Genomic DNA, 24684 nt, shown 5'->3' with positions numbered 1-24684 from the left:
GCAGACCCCAGCTGGGCATCTCATCTCCTACCTGCAACGACGCAGGTAATTGTTAATTTCAAGTCTGGTGATTCTACCTGTCCCTGTCTCCCCTGATCCAGCCCACAGTGCCAGGCGAGAGCCTTAAACCGCCCCCCTCTTCCAGGCAGAGAGCAAACCACCCACCCCCTTTGCTAGGTACTTGGTGCTCCTAGCGCCGTTCATGAGTTGCGTTGATTTATGGCCCCGATTGTTTCCTGCGTCCGCAGGGGGCCCCCAGCGAGTGGCAGGTGCTGGGTGGGAACGCTGGGTGTCGTTCTCAGCTGGATTTGGTGCCGGGGCTTGGTGATACTGACTGCCTTCATACAGCAAGCCACCGGCAAGTCGACGGGAGCCTGGCCCGGTTAGTCCTGCTGGGCTCCAGAGCAAGTTCAGGCAGAGAATGGGGTTCTGGCCCCAAGAAGGAGACGGGGCTGCTGTGTTCCCGGGGCGGGGGGGAGGAGAGACAAGGCACTGCCCAGTCCTCCCCCAGGTGGTTGCTGAAGCCAGGCTGCACGCAGACCCTGCACGCTCACAGCTGCGACACAGTGTTGCCACTCAGGAGGAAATCCCAAGCTGTAGCAGCGTGTCTGCACACTGCTGGACAATCAGGGAGAGGGAGCTGGGTTGCAGCCCTGGCCCAGGCGGGGACAGCGGAAGGCAGGACAGACGGGCACTGAGAATAGGAACCACGGATCTGCAGAGGGCCCCCCTCACCCGGAGCCTCTCGCCAGCCAGAACTGTCATGACACCCTGCCAATTCCTGCTGAGATGGGGTGTCCGACCTGGGGTGTCACTCCCCACGGATCCCTCCAGGTGCAGACAGAACCCTCCTTTAACAGATGCTCAGAAGCTACCAGCACACGGAGCAGCGGCCCAAGGCCAGGAGAGGTGGGACCAGGTAGCGGCCCTCATGTCACGCCATCGAAGAATTTAACAGGCTTGGAATTCAGCGCCACGGAGAGGGACATGGGCAGGGGCTGACCTATCACAGACGCCCCACCCTGAGCAGATGGGAGGGTACTACAGCTGTGAAACCAAGGGCTCAGCCACTAATTGCCAGAAACGAGCCCCAGGATCTTCGCCTAGGAATAGGGATGTTAACCCCAGGGCCCTAGACAAATACTCTTTCCCTCAATGCCCCATGGCTACGGTATCCTCCCTCACTTCCTGGGCTAAGCTGTTTTGTAGTGTTCCTGAAAGCCGTTCAACAGCTGCTGCGTTCCACTCCAGAGGTGGCTGCATGGCGGCGGGGAGCAGCCCCTCCCAGCCGGAAGGATGCCTGTGCCGGGAACAGGCTGAGTGCATTAGTGCGGGCAGACCCGGTCGCTCTGCCAAACCCCGCCACCTCTCCTATTTCACAGAGCTTGTACCGGAGCAGGGCAGCCAACAATGACCTTGGCGGAGGCAGCACCAGGGCCGCCGGGAGAGCAAGAAGGCAGCTTGTGGTTTAGGTGTGACGCTCTCACTGGGGCAGAAGCCGGTTTGTTGGAACAGCTGCCTTGGAGCAAAGGAGGAGAAGAAAACCTGAGACGCTCCAGCCCCTGCAGCGCCCGCCTACTGCTGCTCCCAGGGGGTTAATCCCAATTTCCACCCGCCGGAGCCACCCCGCCCCAGACTCCCTTCCAGGGCAGGCAGCTGTGCCACCAGGCCCAGTGGCTACCACCAGCAGGGGGCACTGCGACAACAGGCAAGGGAGGCTGCATTACTCTGGGAAAGGATCTCTCCAGGCTAGGGGCAGGCGAACCCCCTAGCACAAGAACCACTGACAGCTATGGGCTTGTCCCATGACAGCGCCTTCCTGCTCTGCTAGGGTGGCGCCAGGGAGCTCAGGGTGGGATGAGGCGCTCCCCCTGCCCCACACACCTCTGCGCTCATTTGGGAACAGGCTCCGTTCCCAGTGTCCTGGCCACCAGGAGGCAGGGCCACGGGGCAGAAGCTCTATGTAGGGCTCTCCCCGGCCCAGCGTGGAGGGCTGGGTTCAGCAGTGGTATGGATGGAGCCCGGGTGGGCCTGGCCCAGCTCACACACTGTGAATCCCAGCCCTGGCCTCTCAACATTTCACTCAAGACACTTCACAACAGCTTCCCGGAGTGCCCCCCCCACAGCCAACGTCAACGTCCCCCTCCAGCCCGCTTCCCCGGCCGGCCGGCCAAACGCACGCCCCCGACGGCGACGCTGCTCGACACGTCCCCGGGCCCAGCTCCCACGGACAGCGCGGCCAAGTCCAGCAGCTTCCTGGGGAGGGGCGCGGAGCGGAGCGGGCGTAACACAGCACCGAGCTCAGGAGCATCCCCCAGCCGAGGTCCTGGCAGGACGGGTCAGCACACGCAGCCCCGCAGCGCAGTGTTTACCACAGCCTGGCCGGTTGCCGTCCCTCCATTGCCCTGAGGATGGGGGCAGAGCTGCCCTCAGGCCAGGAACTCCACTGACCCAGACCCAGCCACCAGAGGAAGGCAGGTGCGGCTAGTGGCCCCTTGCTTTCTCCTCAGGCTCCTGGCCAGCGAGGGGAGCAGAGAGGCTGGCAGTGCCAAGCAGTGGTTCCCTGGGCAGAGCACCCCTTGGCTCCCTCAGGTGGCGCCCGCTGCCTCTCTCCCTGGCTTCATTTGCCCCCCCCCGCCGCCCAAGAGGAGCGCACATCCATTGCCCAGGACACTGAACGGGAGCTTTAGCCTGCTTCATTCAGGAGCGGGGCGGGGCGGGTCTGGCCCCTCCTGCTTCCTCCACCTAGAATGACTGCCCCAAACTCCCGCAGACCAGCCCTGACATGAAGTCAGACAGCGGGGGCGGACGGGGTCACTGATCCAGGCACTTGGTGGCACCTGAAGATGAACTGAACTTGCCACTGTGGTTTCCCCAGCCCCTGGGGCCTCCTGATTAACAGTGTCCAGGGCGCTTCACGAACCAGGGCTGTAACCAAGGAATCCTGGCCCGTGTGGCTAACGTGCAGGGAAAGGGCTGCAGGACGTTTTCCTGGCTATGCCTTGCAGAGGCAGGGCAATTTGAGTTGATTTTCCTCAGTTCACAATAACTGAGAACTGCGCCTGCCCCCATCTGGGTCTTCACTCAGGAGGAAAAGACTCCAACAAGTTTCACAAGAGAACCAATTGCACTCAGAGAAGAGGCCGGCAGGACGTAGTGGTCATCTTGTTGCGCACCAGATGAGTGATCTAAAGAACACAAATCCTCCTCTGACATCCACAGTTCACGAGCATTTTACAATTACAGGCCAGTGAGCCTAACTTCAACACCAGGCACAGTGGTTGAAACCAAAGTTAAGAACAGAATTATCTGACACATAGATGAACACTATTTGTTGGGAAAGAGTCAACACAGCTTGTGTAATGGGAAATCATGCCTCACCAATCTATTAGAATTTTTTGAGGGGATCAACAAGCATGTGCACAAGGGTGATCCAGTGGATGTAGTGTACTTAGATTTTCAGAAAGTCTTTGTCAAGGTGCCTCACCAAAGGCTCTTAAGGAAAGTATATGGTCATGGGATAAGAGGGAAGGTCCTCTCCTGGATCAGTAACTGGTTAAAGGATAGGAATAAATGGTCAGTTTTCACAGTAGAGAGATGTAAATAGTGGTGTCCCCCAGGGATCTGTACTGGGACCAGTGCTATTCAACATCTTCATAAATGATCTGGAAAAGATTGCTTTGGAATTAACTGACTGCAAAGAATTACAAAGGGATCTCACAAAACTGGGTGACTGGACAACAAAATAGCAGGTGACATTCAATGCTGATAAGTGCAAATTAATGCACATTGGAAAACATTATCCCAACTATACATGCAAGCTAACAGGATGTTAGGGACCATTAGACAAGGGATAGATAAGATAGAAAATATCATAATGTCACTATATAAACCCATGGTACGCCACACCTTGAATTCTGTGTGCAGTTCCAGTCGCCCCATCGCAAAAAAGATATATCAGAATTGGAAAAAGTACAGAGAAGGGCAACAAAAATGATTAGGAGTATGGAACAGCTTCTATATGAGGAGAGGTTAAAAAGACTGGGACTGTTCTGCTTGGAAAAGAGACGACTGAGGAAGATATTATAGGGGTTTATGAAATCATGAATGGTGCTGAGAAAATGAATAGGGAAGTGTTATTTACCCTTTACGTAACAAGAAGCCGGGGTCACCCAATGAAATTAACAGGCAGCTGGTTTAAAACAAACAAGCGGAAGTATTTCTTCACATCACGCACAGTCAAGCTGTGGAACTCGTTGCCAGGGCATGTTGTGGAGGTCAAAAATATAAGTGGGTTCAAAAGAGAACGTACTAAGTACATGGAGGATTGGTCCATCAGTGGCTACTGGCCCAGACGCTCAGGGATGCAACCCCCCACTCTGGGTGTCCCTAAACCTCTGACTACCAGATGCTGAAACTGAAGGACGGGATGGCTCACTCGATATATCACCCGGTTCTGTTCATTTCCTCGGAAGCACCTGGCATTGGCCACTGTCAGGAGACAGGATGCTGGGCTAAATGGACCATTGGTCTGACTCAGTCCAGCCATTCTGATTAGCTTTCACCTAGCGCATGGCAGGCCCAGCTCAGTTCAGAAGGGAAAAGGATTCCACTTGGACCATCTGGCAGCAGGATACAGCCATAAGGATACAGCCACTCGTGGAGTCCCCACACATCTCTGCCGATGCCCCTCAATCCCGACCTGCAGCCCTCAGATGTTCCAGCCCTGGCCACTTGTGCGGAGAAGCTGGACTGGTCCCAACAGGGGGAGCTGTGTGATATGGACACACCAGCACCAAATCCCAGTGCGCTGGCAACCCAGGCACCGAGCCGAGAAGCTGGCTTCCTGAAGGCAAGAAGTGGTTGGCGCATCTCCCCGCTGTCTGAGCCCCCCTCGCTTCGTTCAGTCCCAGAACAGTTTCTCCATGCTCAGGCCACCTATGCGGAGGCCCCTCCACGCCCACCACTGACAGCCCAGCACCTCCTCGGCTCAGCCCTCAGCATCAGCCGGAGTCGATGGCCGCTGAGTAACAGCGAGGAGCTTTCAGCCAGAAGCTTTCAGCTGAGGAAAACCAGCATTTGCTTATCACATTTGCAAGTAACGAGCCAAAACCCTGCAATGATTTGTCATTTCAAAGAGATTTAGAGAGAGGGGTGGGGAGGGAGGAATAGAATCTCGCTTTAATATTCCAGCCCCATTGCTCTGCTTCCTCAAAACACCCCTCCTACCTCCCTCTCTTGGCTCTGGAGTGTGGATCCTGGGGGAAAGGAGCCCCCTGGCTCACCCCTCTCTAATCAGTTAGCCTCCTGACCCCTCAGCTGCTCCCCCGCCCCTATTCTTTTTATCACGTCTGATTTCAATACAATTGCAACCCTGTGAAATCCTGAAGTGAGGCGCAGATAAGAGATTCGTATGCAGGCTGCCAGTCACATTCCTCCAAAGCAGATAAAGCCCAGCAGCCAAAACAATTCCAGGCTGCAAAAACACAGCCGAGAAGCAGGAAGGCACTTCTGGATCTAATTTAGGAGCTGAATTCCAAGCCGCCCCTCAGCTGCCTTCCTTAGCAATCCACGTGCGCACACGCTAGCAAGGACTGGGGCGAGGGGGGGACTTGCCCTTTGTGCCTTGGGTTTGCTGAATTATAAATACAGATCTGAGATACAGAGCAGCAGAGGGTATTGAGTGAGGATTACCAGAGATCATAAACCCGGAGTGGTTCTAATGAGTCTTAAAACCAGAATCGGTTTTGGTGCAGAGACAGAGATTTCTGGTGTCAGCAATAAGACACAGGCAGCCAAAGGAGCGTTAGGAGATTTTCACTAATGTAAATTTCTTCTCCTAAGACGAGCTCCTTAGCTGGAAGGAGAAAGACGGGGCATCGTTCTGCAGTAGACGCAAGCAAGAGACTCTCTCCTGGGACGTGAGTTCGCACCGGGCCATGGGGCGTTCTATTGCTCAGACATTATTCACCACCAGACGGTAGCGCCCAGTGCACTTGTGCACGTGATACCCCCAGGAAGCGCCACAGGGTGTGCAAGGAGGATGCCCCGGAGCCCTGGCAGCAAGAGCGAGGTGCCCAGCATAACTGGGAGCAAAGACAGAGGGTTCCAGCCATCCCAGCAGCTCAGAGGACCCTGCAAGGGTAGCTGTGGTCTCCAGGCCTCACTAACAGCACCTTCCCATCGCTGGCGGAGCTTCGCAAACTTTAACTAGGATGTGTCTGAGCCAGCAGCTCCAGACATTCCTGGCCCCACGTGCCGGGACCCAGCTTCCTGCTGGGCTGTGCAGACGCCTGGCAAATTATGGGCTTGAGCTTGATTTTGGAGGGCATTTCCTCTCCTCCCTTCTGCTGGAGTCAGGGAGCCCCTCCGAGCAGGAGCCCCGGTGCCGCACTCTCTCACCAAGCTACTTTCTGCCCACCCCGAGAGGCAGGAGACGCGGGAGTAGGGGTGATGGGAGAAGATCTCCAGGGGGCTGGTGACATCAGCCTGAGTCATGCTGTTCCCAAAGGCCTGGCACGGGGAGGGGGAACCTGGCTCCTACTACGTACTCCAGAGCGGACGATGGGACCCTCACTCCCTTAGCCAAACATTTCTAGCCGTTCTAAACCCCTAGGAGCACTTCGTTGCTCCCAGATGCAGTACCTGGCACACAAAGGGATGCCCTCTAGAAAGAGGGTCTGCCAGACCTCAGGGACACAGCATAGCTATCATGCAGCTTTGGGAACCCGGCACAAAGCCTTGGCTCCCCAGTGAGACCCACAGCACCAAACCCACTTAGCGAATGTCATGATGAGTGCTAACTCTGAAGTATAATGACGACATTTCTCATGTCAGCTATTTCACTGCTCATCAAAGCATATAAGATAGGAGAGGGACCATCTTTGGTCTGCTGTGAGGGGCACCTTGGGTTCCCAGCTGCTCTGGATGTGGGTGGAGTCTGGGAGAGCCTGAATTCAGGGAAGGAATGATTCTCTGTGCAGTCCCTCCAGTTGTCCCCTTTATGCCCCTGCAGGGAGGTCGCCTGCCTAGAACAGATACCAGGGATGTAGCATGGGGCAGCTAGTATGACGGGAAAAGCCTTTAAGAAGCGTGAGAGAAGAATGGGAGACAGCAAAATCACCCTGAGACCATGCCCCAGCCTGAGACAGCAACAAGGCAGAGCCCCTGTTCCCAGGAATGGCCACTGTGTTGACAGGGCAAACAGTTCCAGTGCCACTCCCCTATTTGCCTCCTGTGAGGCGGGGGCGGGAGGGACTCAGCCCGCAGGCCCCTTCTTCCTGAAGAGGGCGACTGGGGCTGCTCGCGCGGTGACCTGTGCCAAGCGACGGCCAATGGACCTGCCCCAAACACCTCTGTCACTGGGGGGGCACCACCCGTCCCTTCCCCACAGCATCCCACAGTTGCATAGATCAAGGCTGGAGCCAGCCCCCTGCAATGTCTGGGCCGCCAGGCCTGCATCCCAGCCAGGGCACAACCGCTATCCGGCGCCCAGGAGACACAGGGAGGGAGCGTGGGGCACGAGAGCCTCTGCTAAGGGGGGAAGCAGGATGATCCTGCGCCGGTCGTGTCAGGAGCTGCCTGACGGGCAGCAGCCCTCGCCACTAGACCCTGCTGGCGTGACGCTGCTAGCGTGGGGGAGGGAGGGAGGGAGCGAGCCAATTTCACCCCCCCCCCCCCCCCCCGGCACCAGAGCCAAGTCCTGCCCCCTCCCCCACACATGGATTTGGGGCACAGAACGACAGGCCCCTCTGACCTCTCCTGGAACCGGCACTGTGCCAGGCAGCACCTGCCGTAGCCAGCTGTATGTACACACCCCGGGACACACCACCCTTCCCTCCCAGCCCCCCGACAGCATCCAGACACGGCCCCACGCCGGCCGCCCACACCACCCAGCCCTCCAGACACCAAAGGCAGCAGAGTCTAGGGCACTCAGGCCTGAGCGGAGCCCCTTTACAGCTCAGCCTGGGAAGTGGAGGGAAGGGGAGATCCCGTGTGTGTTCAGGGACTCCAAGGCCCAACGGGATCCTTGTGATCATCAGTCTGCCCTCCCGGGTCACACAGGCCGGCCACGTTTGGACTGTGGTCCCTGGCAGGTCCGAGATTTGGGAGGCCTGCTGCCAGATGCCGCACCATGCCTAACACACAGGACCCGGCTCCCCAGAGCACCCAGCACGACCTGGAAGGCCCTGCTCCGAGTGAGCAAGAACAGAAAAATAAACTCAGCAGCGTAACAAGGGGAGCCCCCCTGCTCCCCTGCCTGACTCTCCATCTGCCACTCCAGACAGGGACACAAATCCCGGCCCTATGGGCTACAGGGTGCAGCCTGAGAGCCCAGCCAGCCAGCCAGGGAGGAAGCCATTGCCATGGCCTGCCGGCGATGGAGCAATGAGCGTGGGGCAGAACATCAGCCTTGCACGGCCAGACGGACACGCAGGAAAGCGGAGATGTTCCTAAAACCCTTGGGACTCCAGGACAAGGACCCAGCCCCACGCCCGCTTATGGCCCTGCGCTCCTGTGGGACAGAGCAGCAAGGAGATGGCAGGGAAGGCAGCTCCACTCTAAGGATACAAGGACCCAGATATTGCTACTTTCCACTAGCACAGAGAACCAAAGCGTGCAACTGACAACAAAGGGAAACTGACCAGCCCCGCTGCAATCCCTCATTTGGGTGGCAGGGCAAGAGCCCCTGGTCCACCTGGCCCTCCCTTCAGAGTGGCTTTTTTCTCCCCCCCAGCTGCATTTCCTTCTCTAATGGCTGCTCTCTGTAAGGCCATAAATCCAATCCAGCGTGGGAGAGGTCAGGCCAGGCTGAAATGGCGCATCAGTCACCTCTGCCATCCTGAGGGCGTAGCCGTATTCATGGCTTTTGTAAGGGGACCACGGACACCCCTAAGGCAGGAGGTGAGCAGACGCCATCTCACACCCCAAATCAGTGCGAGCCTCATGTCTAAAGTGACAAACCCAGAAACTGCCCGGGCTGCAGGGACACAAGTAACCACGAGGCGTCTCCAGGTGCAGGGGGGAGAAGGAGGGGGACACACACACAGCCCCACACCGAGAAGAGAGCAGGCGTTTTGGTTCACTCACCCCATGGAATCTCCCTTTCTCCAAACCTCCCACTCCCTGCATTTCCCACACGCCGCCACCTTCCTGACACCTCTAAAGTGCCGGGGTCACCAGTCACTCAAGCCAGGGACTCCTCGACCCTGCCCAGCTCTCCCAAGCTGGGGGCCAAGGGGCTGGGCTCCCAGTGGAACTGCACCCAATCATTCTTCACAAACTCGGAGGCGAAGGGGAGAGAAGAAAGGCAGCTGGCTCTTGGGAAAGAGGACAGCATGACTGCAGCCCCCCTTGGATCCGCTGGGCTCCAGAGAGACTGGTCTGGCCTTCAGTACGGTTCCCTGGTTGGGGTGCCCTGATCGTGTCCCGTGCATGGAGGAATCGCTCCCTGCACCTGCAGGGTCGTGTCCAGGTGACCGTGCAGGGGGATTTTGCCGGATGATGGCCTGGAGCTCTGTGTACTTTCAGGCACGTCTCTGAATGGCCGGAGTCCCGTGGAAGAGGAGAGATCTGCCCTGGAGGAATTTCCCCACCCAAGGAGATTTGCGGAAACCCTGCCACATGCTGCACTCGCCCCCGTTGTCCGGGCCTCACCAGCGCTCACCTGCCCAGGACCCAGGGGCAGGAGGATCTGGAGCTCTGCCCCTGGGTGCCAACAAGCAGCGTGCAGGGTGTAACTAGAGGCAGAGAGCGACCTAGGCCAGAGCCTGCGAGGGCAGGCAGAGAATCAATACCCAGAGCAGGAGGGGCAGGGGGCGCAGGGGAGACGCCCCATCGTGTCAGCGTCCCCTTGACACTGCAGCAAGCAGAGACTGGCATCATTCACAGGGCGCTGCCACCCTGGGCACCAGCATCCCTGCCGACCTGGCTCCCCGCCCCCAGACATCGGCTCGCCACTCCCTAGTGCCAGCCTCTCCCCCACTCTACCCCACACAGCCGGGCCGGGCCGGGGGAGGGAAAGCGACTGCACAGCGGGAGCACTATGGGCGGGTCAGCGAAGGAGGCTGAGGGCACCGGGCCATGCCCCCTGGGCGGGCAGTGTCCGCTCACGCCTAGCGCCAGCAACAGTGCCACGGTCACCAGCTACCACGTGCGCTTTCACTGCCTCCTGCAGTGGGGAGGCTGCTGGCCTGCTCCACACCACCCCCAAATCTGCCCTTCGTCAGTTGCACCGACAATCTTCTGCACCCTCCACCCCACCAGTTCAGCCACCAGCTCCCTGCCCCTCCCCACACCGGCCTGGGGCACCCGGCTCCAGGGCCTGCCACAGGGGCCAGCCTGCTTCCTGCAGCCCCCCGGCCTTCCTAGGAGCTGTGCGCCTCTGGGGCAAGTGCCTGCCCCTTCCCAGCTGGGGCTGATCATCCCCTCCCCCCGGGGCTCACAAAGGGGCAGCCTACCTTGTTACAACGGGCACGTCTCCCTGGGAACATCCCCGGATGCAAACCCAAGCCCACACAGCACAGACCGAGCCCCTGAATCCCGCTGCCCCCAGTAACTGTCGGCAGCACGTCCCCATACGCCATCCCCACCCCACCCATAAAGACCGGCAACCGCACTCCTACCCTGAAGAGGCATCCAGCGCGAAGGAGACAAGCGAGCTGCTGAATCTCCGTGTGTCCCACAGCTTCACCTCACGCTCCCTCACCTGCAAAAGCGGGAAGGTGCACACTTGGTTGTACAGACACACACACCTGCACTCATGCGCACAGTTCTGAGGATCCCGGGGGTGAGATCAGACCTTGACGGGGGAGCGGCTCCCTCTCTCGTTTGGGGCTTTCCCTCCCCCAGGCCCACACGCAGATGTGAGCTGCCAGCCGAGTGGCGGCTGGCTTCGAGTGCAGGGACTAGAGCTGGGGGCTGCAGGGCAGGCGCTTTACAGGCTGCACCCCCAGCACAAGTGGGAGCCTTTTCATGGGGTGAGATTCCAGGGAACCACCCCCACGCGGGGCTCAAAAGCAGGCAAGGCCGCCCTCCCTGTCTTCCGCAGCTTGTGCCAGGCTCGGCCACCGGTCGGGCGCTGCTCCGAGGGGGATCCGGCCCTGTGGGTTGCATTGCAAGAGAGACCAATACCCAGGGGTGTGGCCCTGGGGCTCCAGGCCATCCTAGGTGGTGCCGAGGGTGGGTCATGGGAGCTGAGAGGTGAGGGAGGCCGGCTACAAGCTGTTTCTCTCAGGCCTGCCCCGGATGTTGCCCCGGCGAGTGGTGGGGAGCCTGCTCCCCCCGACCCGAGCTGCTTGAGCTGCGCTGGGATCGCTCCTCACTCGCATGCCAAGGGTCGGGGTTAGCTACCCAAGGGGAATGTGTTGCTTTCCCTAGCTCCATCCTGCTGGCCCAGGGACCACAGGACTAGGCACGGTGTTGGGTCAGCAGCCGTCACGCCATGCACAGGCCGGCGGGAGCGCTCAGAACCCTGCACGCAAGCCGTGCCCAGTGTAACCGCCCGGCGCACAGCAGCGCTCGCAGACCTCAAGGGTGTTCGCTTGTATGTGGCCGCTGGGGCCGGAGCTCATCGCCAGCTTCTCGCTTAGTGCACCCTGCAGCAAGGACTCGGCCACGCTAGCTCTTCCTGCAAGTCTCCTATCGGCGTGCCACGTGGCAGACGGCAGGAGCAGACAGCGCAGGGGAGCTGGATGCGGTGTTGTCTAACCCTGCTCGGTGCCTTAGCCCCCACAGAGCTGCAGGTTCAAATCCTGACAGGATCACCTTGTCTCCTCATTCTCCCCTGGTGGCGAGAGCTCTGGGCAGCATCTTGGGGTGGAAACTACTGTTCTACTGGGCCTTCCTGTTCTACTGGGCCACCACAGACACCAGGGACTTGGAAAGAACAGGAGGTGGGGACAGCGTTCTGCCAATGCTGCCCTTGCTCTCACTGCTGTGCAAAGTGCCGGGGGTGAGCTGGCCTCCCCTACAGAACCAGCTGCCCTTCAGCAGCGAGGGATGTCCAGCGGAGCCGTGGCACCCCCTGCATAAGCTCTGCAGGAGCCAGTCTGCAGCGAGGATGCAGAAAGCCCTAGTGAAAGAACAATCCTAAGTAAGGACACCCCACCTGGCTTTCAAAGGAGGAGGTGCGAGAAGGGCCATACCTGGCTGAATCCTACGGAGAGGACATAATCGCTGGCATTCATCCAGAGCAGCCTGGAATCCTTGTTGTTTTCATGACCCTGGACGCTCTGAGAAAGCAAAGGAGACACAGCGATTACTATTTCCATAGCACTAGTGGCGTGCTCTGTGCAGCGTGAGTGAAAAGGGCCCTGCGTGCGGAGGTCTGTCAGGGCCACCGTTGACACGCACACGTTTGATCTGCCTGCCAGCCCTGCACAATCAGGCTGGGTTCCTTGGGTCTCACAGATCCCCAGGAACGAAGGCTCTGCTGGCCGACACCCCAGGACCATCACTGGGTTTGCACGAGTGTGGCAGGGCTCAGCAAGCAGCACTGCCGCTGAGGCGCGAAGAGGCACAGGCCTCAGATCCTTCCTGCGAGCCGAGCAGGAACGACACAGCTCTGCGCTGGGGAAGGAGCTGGAAAGTCATGGGCCAATCTAGCTCGGGCGGAGACAGTGTTCCCAGGGACAGGAGCTAGAGTCCATAGGGCTGGCAGGGACAAAGTCAGCCCAGCTCAGGCATGGAGAGGGCAGCTGGAGCATTCAATTCCCTGCGTTGCAGCCAGCACCACCCGTGCAAACCGGCGGGCTGGTCTGGGCTCACAGGTAGCAGCAAAGGCTGCAGACTCTCCCTGGGGGTCCCAGACCAGGAGGAGGGACCGTGGTCGCTGCGAGGGCAGGCAGAGACCGCTTCTGTTTACTGCCAGCTGAGCCCCCCTCGATTCAGTGAGACGCAGACACCTTCCCCGCCCCCACCAGCTCCAAAACATCACTTTCCAGAGGAAGGGCAGAGGATTCGCTATTATTAACCAGTTTTGGCTGGCTGCCCCTTGTCAGCTGGTCCCCAGATGGATCCTGTGGTTATCGGCATTCCAGCGGGGCGGCTCGGCTGGTGCCCGCCCCCATTACACACGAGACGTTGGTTTCCTAAACATTTATTGAGAAAGTTCCAGTTTGAAAAAACCCCCAAACCACTAATGTTTTAAGCACGTCAAGGAAAAGCCAAGGTCCCTGCCAGCGCCAAGCTGGGAACGCTCCTGCAGGAAGCTACGGACACCAGGAGAGCTCGGCCTAGCCACGTTCTCCCCCCACGAGCTTTCAGGCCTGCACTAGCAATTAACTAAGAGGCCAACCTCCCTCCACGTCATCACCCAAGCGGGCAGAGAGCATTTCCTAGAGCAGAGGCCATTCAAAGCCACTAGTGACTTCAGGCCGGGGCCGTCAGCTCTCCCGAGCTCCTCCCCAACTGAGCATGTTACATGGATGTATGAGAATGTGGCGGGAAGTGGGGTTGGGATCCCCCCCATGCCCGCACTCCGTCCCACCGTCCCAGGGGCTATGCTGCATTGGGCCGTGTTTCAGATAAACACAAGGCAGAGGTCGCAAGTGCTGGGGCTCAGAAGATTCCAGGGCCAACGCTTTCTGCCAGCCGATCAGCCCTAGGGCCCGCGGCCCGGAGATATCCTGGCTCAAGGAGGACATTTCACCGCCCAGCAGTTTCAGCTGGAGACAGAGCTGCCCTACCATGGCTCGTCTCATTCAGTTTGCCGCGGAGGGGTTTTGGGAAGGTCAATCACTGGGGTAGGACAAAGGGACCGATCACGCCTTCAGCGAAGCGCAGAACTGGACACCTGTACAGCTTCACCCTGCCACTGTCCCAGTCACCGGATTGGGTCAGGGGCTTGGACCCAGGGAGCATTATCCACCGGTGCATGAGGAATCCTGATACTTGGGCCTCTCATGCTTGTCTGGGCCCGGCCACATCCCGCAGGGCGCTGCGTGCCAATGCTACGGCACCACACGGGGAGATGAGGGAAGCGTGCAGAGATTCTTAGAGCCACGGTCTCAAACCAACCAAAGATACCCCCTACAACCTCACCCCCATCACTGAGCCCACGTGCAAAGCCAGGGAACCGAGGCCAAGCCAGCTGGGGAAAGCCAGGGAGCTGCTTTCCCCTTGAAGGTTGCTTAGCAGCGGCATTATAAGGTTGGAGTGACTGGGCTTGGTGTGCCAGCCAGCAGGTGCAGGGACCATGGGAATCCAGAGCATCCTACAGACTTACAGGCTAAAACACGGCAGAGATTTCATTTCCCATGAGAACAGCTTCTGACTGCAAAGGCCTTCCCAGCCTAGCCACTGCACCAGCGTCTTCACCATCAACCCAGCGAGGCACGAGCACCAGTTAATATAACTGGCCTTCACCGCTACCTACTGCTGCTAATCCCGGTGCTGCCGAGTGCCGGACACCGCCTAGCTGCCCCATCACCCACGCCCCTTTCCTGTGGCGGCTGGCTCCACGTGGGGCATACGCAGCCCTGCACTGTGCTCGGGGGTGAGGGAAGCAGACCACGTACGTGCAGGTTTGCTCCCTGCCAGTCCCGCGGGGCACGTGGCACCCAGCCTCCAGCGGATGCTCCAGATGGTTTTGTCCTGTCCAAGGGCTGGCCCTGCTGCTGTGCCCCACGTGCACTTCCCAGCTGTGAGCACTGCCCCCGCGGGTGCCCAGCCTGCTGCCAGCTTTAACACTTGCCCTTTGCTCTGCAGCTGCCCTGACGGCTTCCTCTTCTCTCTAGCTGGCCTGGAGAGGCAGAGATGAGAGCAGGCCAGGTCTGCAGACAGCCCACACCCACGGGCTCCTCCCAGCCCAGCCAGCTACACCCAGCCTGGGGCCTCAGGCAGGGCAGGGGCTAAGCGGGGTCTGTGGAAGGAGGATGCAGCTTGGATTCAGGGCAGTAGGGGGAAGGGGACGGGGTGCTCTCCAGAGCATGGGCCGTGCTGCCCGGGCAGCACCCACCCTCTGCCATGGCGACCCCTACGCATGCAGCTCGCTGCTGACTGGGACACTCCGTGGTGGCCTGCACCCAGGCCCTTCACTCCACAGCCGCAGCGATGGCGCTCCACCCTCAACATGGAGGCCAGGCCCCAGGACAGGGCTGGACCCCTCGGACCATGAAGTCCATGCACAACACGCAGAACAGGGCCGAAGCCCGACGGCAGGGCCGAGGGGAGCACCGGCCTCCTGCAGAACAGGACGCAGAGAACCTCGGCAGCCCCCCAGCAGCCTCCAGAGCCCACTTCCCCTCTGTCCACGGCAAGGTCAGAGCCTTCTCTGGGCTGAGCAGTAGCAGCCGTATTAAAAGTGACGGCAGCCAGGAGCTAAGTAGCAGGTGGCCACATCATCACGGACCTGAAATTACATCAAACAATGTAATATCCGGCTGATAAGAAGGTCCTAATAGTTCCTATCGCCACCGGACAAAGAAACAGATCTTAAGATGCTTAAAGAAAAGTTTGTTGGCAAGGAATCACCTAGCAACAGTTGTGGTTGTAAAATCCACACTTCTTATGGTAGCCACTTCTCTGGTGTTTATCTGAAAGATTTCTGTCCGGTTCTTTGATAGTTATGCAATAGGCAGAAACAAACTGTTTAAATCAGTGAAGGTGGTGGGATATGATTGGTTAAAGGACTGTTTCGTAATGGGCTAGGATTGGTGTTTTGGAGTACTTTCATTTAAAGTGATTGGTTAAGGTACAGCGAAGCAGGACCCGAGTTTTAACTATATAAACGGGGGTCCAAACGGAAGTTCTTTGGGACCTAACTCCAGGACACAGCCCGAGAAGAATCAGACCTGCCAGACCAACACCCTGCCAGCTATACTGTGCAGAGAGTCCCCAGATGATCTAACCCTGCCTAGCCCCCAGGAGAAGTCGGCTGCCTTATTGGGAGTACTGAGCACTGTATGCTTAGCGGGGGACTGTGTTTTGGTCATTGTTAATAAACAGAGAATAAGGATATTCCTGCATACGGCTTCTTCAGTGGTAAAATATCCAGCAAACCCACAGAGAATTACGCCCAGAGCCCTATGGACTGGGAATGGGTGACCCTGCACCCAGAGAGTGAATTGGGAAAGGGTGGGGGTGCCTTGCCCAGGTTATGCCTTGAGCCCTATGGATTGGGATAAAGTTGGGGTGCCCTAGTGTTTGGGGAACCCCCCCCCCCACACACACACAGATGCCAGCAATGGACCTTCCTGGACCCACTGCCTGCCCTGGTAATGCAATGCTGCTTTGCTCCCCATAGCGCCGTCTCTCAAGTGCTCTCACAGTGCTTTGCAAAGGGGAGGCTGGACCCCCGTTTTCACACTCAGGGACACTGAGGCCCAGAGTGGGCGCCCCCTGCCATGGCCACACAACAGCGGCAGCACAGCTTGGGCCAGCAGGTAGCCGGAGGGCTGCACCTCGCCTGCACGGGGGCGGGGGCAGACACAAACGCCCAGCCCTCAGACCCCCCTGCAACACACCTCTCCTTCCAGAGACGGGGCGACACCCACAGCCGCTCAGCTTGGGCCTCACGCCGCCGGCACAGAGGGGGCTGGCTGCCGGACACTCTTCACCCAGCAGGCCCGCCAGTTATAAAGTCAAAGCCTGGGGCTAAGCTCCAAGGGATCCTCCAGCCACCGAGGGCCAGTGGGAGCAGCACCCCTGCGCCAGCCCAGCACCGGGTTTGGGCTTTGAAGAACCAACAGGCTGAGTTCGGAGCCGTGCCCTCATCCTCAGTGACCTGTCCCCCTTCCCCGCAGCTCCGCACTGCTTCCCAGCCAGCATTCTCCGTATGCCCCGTGGCACTGGGCACGAACGACCCCAGAGCCACTCAAACCACTCGGCCAATTCATCAACAGCCAGCTCCTTCCCTTCTGGGGATGCCTGCACAGCTGGGACCCAGCCAGCACCCTTGGGTGATCCACAGGCCGCTCCAGGAGCCCTGTGGGACTGGTCCCAGGTGGAGGCTCAGGTCTGGCTCTCTGGCTGCCTCGCTGGGGAAAGCAGGGCTCCCAGGGAGGAAAGGGGCCCTTCCCAGTTGGCGAGCGAGATAAACCGAACAGCAGGTAACATGAGCCAGCGGTTCCAATGCCTCCCTCCAGCAGGGCAGCAGGGCTCAGTGACTGGCTTCCACGTCCTGGGCCCAGGCAGAATTTCCTAGAGGACAGATCGCCCCAGCTGCAGTCTGCAACGTGAAGGGCTGAATGCCCACACTGGCCGGCTAGGAGCAAACACTAGGGAGGGCGAGCAGAGAGATTTCTGGATGGAGAGAGGTGCAGGGGAGCTGTCTGTCCAGCAGGGACCATCGGATAAATACAAGGGGAAGTAGACAAGCAGGAATTTCCATGTCCGTGGCCCAAGGAGTAAGAGGGCGATCAAAGTGTTTCAAAGGGGCAGGGCTGGCCCCCTCCCATCCCATTAGACACAGACTCTCCCTGGGTGGAGGCACCCGGGCAGATTAGTTAGGCCCAGTAGTTACTGGTAAAATATCTGGACTAATCTGAAGGGGAGGGGATTTCAGCTCAATAGCAGTAATGACTGTTTGGGGGCTTTTTTCCTTGGGGGAGGAAACCTGGAACCAGGGATTTCCCTACACCCTCTCCCCGCACACCAGTGGTTGCCAGCCTAGTCGTTTTCCAACTAGATCGAGTGGTTTTAAAAATTTTCTAGTTGGAAACAAATTCCATGCAGTTGGTGGTTGGAAATCTGAATTGAAATGGAAACATTAACACTTTAAAAGCACATATCTGATAAAACACTGGTACCTGGGAAAGTAGGATAGGTTTGAAAAGCATGAATAAAGACTAGCTTCCTCACACAGCTGTGTCAGGATGACATCGGCGCAGTCATTTCATTCCCACCTCATACTTTCAACTTACGATTTATAAACAATAAACCATCATCAGTTCAAATGCTGATGTTTATAGGTGTTTAATGTTTAAAACATGAGGCCGAGAATTAGCACCAAATCACCTTGCCCACGAAACTTGCCCCATTAAGCTTAACTCCTTTTTTCAATTGAAATTTTGTGAAAAGTTTATGCACACACAGAAGGAATTAAAATACATTTTTCGTTCTTGGAACACCTAGATTGGTATGTTTCAGTGACTTTGCGCCCGCTTTGTGACTTGTATTAATATACGTTTCCTAGTAGGCCAAGATTTTTAAAATGCATTATTTGCCAAGATCGTTATGTCGCATCCTTGCTAGCTTGAGAGGTCGTCATCTCAGGTAGTTTCTGTACTAAACATTATTATATTAATCATTCAGCTTTCAAAAGTCAATTTAAATGAAATACATTTTTACAATTTTTTGATATTTTTTGTTTTAGAAACTAACCCTGTCATGGTGCAATATAGCTCACGGTCTCGGCCCTCACCCCCGCTGTCAATTCAAACGCCGCCTCTCATTTCAATTCCTGGGGAAAATACTGCCTGTAGCCACCGCCCAGGGATCAGAAAGATACACTGGCTCTGAACAGGAAGAGACACGGATTCTAGCTTTACAGGCCAAGTGCACTGCAGTGACCAGCACAGATCCAGCTGGTGAGAGCAAAGGAGATGCTCAGCACCCTAGCAGTGCTGCTTCGCTACACTAAAAGATCTCTAAAGTGATGGGGATCTCTAAAAGATCTCTGCAGTGAAATGGGGCGGTCCCAGGGGAAATGGAAAGGAAAGCGCAAGGAGATTAATTTCCATCCAGATTTTCCCTAATGAGCATTTCAAGTTTTTTGGGGGGGAGGAAATCAACCCCCTGAACTACATCGATTGGGAAAAGCTGCTGCAGGGCCTCATGTTCCCATCTGTGCTATCGGCTAGGCTCCCTTGTCAGTCGACTTCTCCGACGATGCACCAGGGTGTCCCTTGGTGAGGCGGCTGCACGTCGCAGGCATATCACGTGGTCCGGCTGGGGAACGTGGCTCCAAGGAGAAGGGAAGCAGGAGGCACTGCAGCAGCATTTCAGAATCCAAATCTCTTACTTGTGGAGTGTTCAGTTTGTCACTTGTCGCAAAACTATTTTAGTCGAAAACCAGTCGCAACGGAAAGTCTCCGGCCTGCCGTAGCCTCAGGGCAACGCTCTAGGGACAGATGTCCACACTGGAGCCCATCAAGAGATGGATTTTGCTACACAACTGGCCCAGGAGGCTCCTGCTGCAGAGACGCTGCCCAGGCCAGGCCAATGCATCTTTTCAGCCTCCAGGTTGCACATGCCGCCCTGGCTGGCAGGACAATGACCTTAGTTTGGATAGGCCAGGCATCACCTAAGGCCCTGGGATGCGCTGTGGCGCCCTCCCTGCCAGGTTAGCTCAACTGCACTTGAGACACAGAGTCTCACTTTCGCAGCAGAGTCTTTTTAACCCGACCTGAATGCTCCCCCCATTCGAGACTCGCTCCTCGGTTCAGGCCAGAGCCGTCTGATGGACAGCTTTAGGGAGTCTCTGGCGTGTGGAGAGGTGAGCGGGGGTTAGCGCCTCTGAATGCACCCCGCAGGGAAGGACATTAACACCCTGCAGCGTCTAGCTCCATAAAGGACAGGTGTGAGGAATGGCTGGAAAGTGATCTAAAGGAAACAGCTCTTCCCAAGCTGAGAGCTGCCTTGCGGGGCTGCACCCGGAGCAGGGATGGAGGGACAGCTCAGCCAGCGGCTTCCGACCCTCCCAGTCACCTGCTCAGGACCCCGGCAGGACAGGAAGTGAGAGAATAAGGGGTATGGATCTGGCCTGCGGAGCGTAGGAGGACCAATGCCAGCTGCTGGCTCAACATGGAGCCCAGAGGGACTAAGACGTGAAAAGAAGAGGGAAGGGAAGGGGAGGGGAGGGGCTCAGCTCCAACCTCTCCCACCATGGTTATTAGAGAGCCAACTGCCTTGGAGGGAGAGGGGGCAGAGATCCAGACCTCGGGGGAGTGAGCTGGGGGGGACGAGCCCAGAACCAGGCCAGGGAGGGTCTGGAGCTTGGCTGAGATCGCTGTGGGCTAGGCCAGCACATGGGGTCCCTGCCTTGGGGCCTGTGGCTGCGTGTCCCCACAGAGCCCCGCTGTGCCCATCCTCCTCTGCTCTACCCATCCTACCCAGCCCGGTCTCTGGCTGCCTGCCTGGTGCTGGAGGGAGCGGGCACCAACCTGCTCCCCTGGGATCCCCACGCCTCAGCACATGGGTCCTCGCACCTGTTCTCCAGGGCTTTGCCCAGGGGAGGAGGCTGGCTCCCTGGTAAGGCACCCAGCTGTCTTTCCACCCAGCTAGTCCACCCTCACGCAGAGGAACTGAACGGCCCTGGGCTCCGCAGGACTCGGCTCCCCACAAGCGCCTGCCCAGCTCGGTTCCACGCCATCCTGTCCTCTGCCCGATGGATGGAGCAGGCTGGGCTCCCCCCAGCAGCTGCGGCCTCCGGAAGCACAGCTCCGCACAGAAAGACAGCTTCTGAATGGAAACAAAAACCCAGGCAGAAGGGCTGGAAAGCCCCCTCTGCTGCCAGCCCGAGGGCCTGCTCGCCTCCACGCCAGAGAAGCAGACTTGTGTTAGCCAAAGTCAACGGAGCTGGATATTCAATAGCCCTGCACGTCCCGCCGAGTCCACCCCGGGCCGCTAACGGGCCCAGGAAGCTCTGCTTTGCACCCAGCACCCGGGATGGGGAGGCAAAGCGCAGACTCCAGCCCCTGGGCCGGAGCTGGAAACGAAGCGCAAAAGGGCAAGGGGACGAGCAGCCTGGCTCTGTCGCCCATCTCACTAGGGCTGAGGGGCCTGGGCAGGGCGAAGGGAGGGTGTCCTCCCAGCTCAGGGCAGCCAGGTTCTTACACAGACTAATTAAGGCCCAGAAATCCAGGGGGGAGAAGCCCTCAGGATGAACGCTGCAAGTTTGTCACAGAGGTCGCGGAAAGTCACGGATGCCAGGACGCTCCATGACTTCTGCAGCCGCAGCGGCTGGTGCGGTGGGTTTGAACAGCCAAAGTGTGGCTGGCCCTGGGGACAGCCCAAGCTGCGGTCCCGGGGGCGGCCGGAAGAGCAGCCAGAGAGAGAGAGAGGGCCCCAGGCCATGAATTTTTGTTTATTGCCTGTGACCTGTTCATGACTTTTACTAAAAACACCCATGACCAAATCTTAGCCTTACTCAGGACCCCCCCTGCAATGCCACCCCAGCCAGCAGCTATTTGGAGTGGACCCAGGGTAGAGTTTCTGCCTCTCTTGGCAGACTGACCCCCAGCCGTCCCTAGCGGGACACTTTGCTCAGGTTTTCCTTCTGTCAGTCGCAGCCCATTATTCTCTGCTCCAGCCCCCGAGACGCTGCTAACCAGCCCCTCACCCTCACTGGTGCAGGCAGCCCCCGTACCCCTAGAGCCAATTCTGGGCCCACACCGTCCACGGCCATGGCTGGGCGCGTCCCGGAAGGGATGCAGAGCTCTGTGATACGTAGGGGGAGGCTGTGGACACTCCGCCCCGACGCAAACCACGTCTGGCGCATGAAGAGGCTGCTGAGTGGTGGCAGCCCTGAGCTAAGCCAGGCCTCCAGCCATCAGCTGTGCTGCTCCCGGGGTGCCCGGCTGCGGGGGTCCCAGGGAGGGGCAGGGAGAGATGGCGACCTGAACGGGGAGGAGACACTGTGTGTCAGCTGCAGCTGTTGGCAGCTGAAGGGGTGACGGGTTAGTGAACTGGTAACAGCTGGCTGCAGTGAGAGGACTGCTGCCTAGGAGAGCAGGGAACAAAAGAAAGGCACCAGCTCCCCAAAGCAGCCTCCGCTCTCATGCCCAAAGCAATAGCGAGCAGGGGGGTCAGGGGGAGGGATATTTACTTTCCCCCTGACAACAAACCAGGGAGGGGATGGCTGGAACCCCTTGGCCGCAGGGAGGTGGTTAGGAGCAAGGCCTGGCCCATCAGCGGGAAGCTAGCAACCGTAGCTAGGATGCGGCCTGAAAGCTATGTGGTTCTCGCCCCCCAGGTCCGGGGTGCCGCGCGTTCTATTTACCCTCGCTGGGAAAGAAGCAAACGTCAGATCGGCTCTGCCGTTTACAAAAAGGAGAAGAATCCCACACGTCCGCGCCAATTTCCCATCCCCACCTTTGGAACAGCTTTCAGCGTGGGTCATGGGGCCTTGGTAAACTTCAAAGCCGGACGCTCAGCACAGTCTTGCCAAAGATCCCGCCCCCGGCTCGTTTCCCCTGCCTGCTCCAGGCTCTGCTCCCGCCCGTGCAGCCCAGAGCTGGGCGCGATGCTGGGATTGGACACCATGGACCCAGCTCGCTGCAGGAGCAGGCCCCAGCCCTTGGCCCCTTGGCGCATCAGGTTCTCCCCTGGGATGGTTGCTACAGCCACATAAATCACCTGAGCCACCGCGACTCCCAGAAAGCTGTAGCCAAATACTCAAAAACACTCTGAGCTCAGTGCCTCAGAGAGCCAAACCTGCGCTGGGCACTGGGAGCAGAAGGCGCTTGGCAGCCCAGCACAATGAGCTGGGACCATCCCGTCCTGGGGCTCTGGCCTACCCTCCTCTTGTGCCCATAGGGCTCTGCACTGGACGTGTTAGAAGCGACCACCTGTGAAGAGGGCGGTGCAGGAAGTGTGTTCGCACACAACACTGCTCTCACCCACGGCCAGGGGCCCAGCGATTGGAAAAAAGATTGCTCTGGCCAGAAGCCACAGAGCTAGATTTGATTCTGCCAGGCCCAACGTAAGAATGACGGGGTGGGAGGAAACTCCCCTAGGAAACGGGCCCCATGCAGCGTTGAAAAAGGCAGACAGTGTGGCCTGCGGGCTGTGCCCCTCCTCCCCGCAGCGGAGCTCCCACATCTACTGTCAGACAAGTGATGGGTCTCGACACGGGGGCTGCTGCGTGAAACTCTCTGGCCTGTGCCGTACACAAGGTCCAGCTACATGATCCAATGGCCCAGTCTGGCCTGAAACGCTAGGCTTTGCAAGTTTGGCTCCTTCTCTCTTTCCGTATGCGGGCTAAGAGGGACTGAATGCGATCAGTTGCATTCCTGATCAATAGCCCCACAAGTCCCATCTCTCGGCTCCAACAGAGACCACAAACGATGGCTCTGACGAAGCCAGACTCTCAGTCCCAACAGGAGCTGCCTGTGCAGACAATGCTGTCATCTCAGGCCCTGCAGTAGGTGGCTTGGTTGCCTGTCTCCACCCGTATAACTACACGCAGATCCTGTGCCTAGCCGTGACGCTAAGGAGTTACATTCTTCACGGTGTGGCGAATCAGAGCCGGGCACACGCATGGCCAGGTTGGTTGCAGATGATGGTTTCTGATGCCAGCTGCAGGCCACTCTCCACAACACGTCGTGGAGAAATCTGGGCAGGGCGAGTGGGCCCACAGCAGGTGCCTGGCCAACAAGCGAGCTCTTGGATGGTCGAAGATGTCTCTGTACAGCGGGAGGCTCAGGTTTGTCCTTCCCAGCCATTCTGGCAGCAGCGTCCGCCCGCCGGACGAGAGTTGCGGTCCTGGCGTGGGGCGAATCGTCCCAGTTACAATGCGCATGCTCGCATCTTGGATATAATAATCATCCAGTAACAGAATAATCCAATAACTTGGACATTAGTTGTGAGTCAAACCAGCTTGCTGTGAGATGAATGGAGCCCGACTGAAACACCGTATTCTGCTGCCGGGTGCCATCAGCCTCCGTAAACCTGTCCGCTTGGCTTTCTGCCAGCGGCAAACCTGGAGACTCATGTGGCTCATCTATTCAGCCTAGAGCGGCCATAGATAAAAGGTACCTGGGTAGCTGTCACGGGAAGAGATTGCCAGCTTTTCTGGGCGGGGCTTCAAGGTCCAGCCAGGCCTCAATTGTTCTTCAGAGTTCCCATCTCCATCAGGCTCTAGCTGTTACGGCTGCGAAGAAAAATTCTCAAAGTGCGACCTGAATGTGACCAAACGTGCAGCGATGTCTGCCTGAGTTTGCAGAGAGCCTGAAACAATAACTCAGAGGCATGAGCCGTCCCTTTGGTTTTCATGGGATGCCAATGGTGATCGTAGAGCTGACACAAACTATTTCACTGTTCAAAGCACATGAGGAAGGAGAGGAAATATACAGCAAAGAGCTGCATAACCTACGCCCAGGAGTGCGCCTTTGGGCAGGCCAGACAGCTGCAGGGGGGCATGATTGGTTTCACATTCCTGAATCGAAGGGGGGCTGCTGCTATGACTTTGGGAGACGCAGCTCTAGGCCTGGAGGGAGCATGGTACAGACATCCCTGTTTGACAAGCTAGGAAGCTGGCATGCCCCAGTCTCACATCCCCCACTGCCCTGGCCACCGGAGCAAGGCTGTGAAGGCAGGACAAGCTGGCCAGGGTGGACGGAAGAAAAACATCAACCAAGAACTCCCGCATGGGTCTTTGGGCGGGGGGAGCGGGGGAGGAAGGGGAGAGATTCCTGATCGCCAAAGACCCTCTGCCCAGCCCAGGGAAAGCCCACCTAGCATCAGAAGGCAAGGGGGACCCCAAAGGTGGATTTAGCACTAAACAGGGCCAGCCCAAGAGGGGACATGCGAGCCGGAGCCGACTGGGGCCTGAGACCATCGAGAGGCAGCCACACTAGAAATACCGATGAGAGCGATGGGGAGAGCAGCGTCGTGTGCGCCCCTCTCTCGCCTGCCGCAACACCCCCCCCAGCCTGGGTACATCACCGTGGGCACAGCTGGAGTCTGAACCGGTGCCCGACTCTCAGTTCCAGTCTGGGCTTCTTTCCCAGCCCCCCTCCA

The 24684-nt window shown here is 58.2% G+C and overlaps 1 protein-coding gene across 1 annotated transcript in view; it reads right to left on the bottom strand.

The window, feature by feature from the left end:
• The window catches only part of CORO7 (coronin 7), a 140194-nt gene that overhangs the window by 71006 nt on the left and 44504 nt on the right, over window positions 1–24684 (bottom strand). The window contains exons 8-9 of the mRNA XM_067551111.1: window positions 12147–12233; window positions 10626–10708 (exon numbers count right to left, since the gene is read on the bottom strand). Coding sequence (XP_067407212.1) covers window positions 10626–10708; window positions 12147–12233 — 170 coding nt within the window. The remainder of the gene's footprint in view (window positions 1–10625; window positions 10709–12146; window positions 12234–24684) is intronic.

The sequence above is a fragment of the Emydura macquarii genome, unplaced genomic scaffold (genome assembly GCF_026122565.2).
Source record: "Emydura macquarii macquarii isolate MOO-44397 ecotype Brisbane River unplaced genomic scaffold, CSIRO-AGI_Emac_v2 contig_1348, whole genome shotgun sequence".
Lineage (NCBI taxonomy): Eukaryota > Metazoa > Chordata > Testudines > Chelidae > Emydura > Emydura macquarii.
This window is presented reverse-complemented; position numbering and strand designations above follow the sequence as displayed.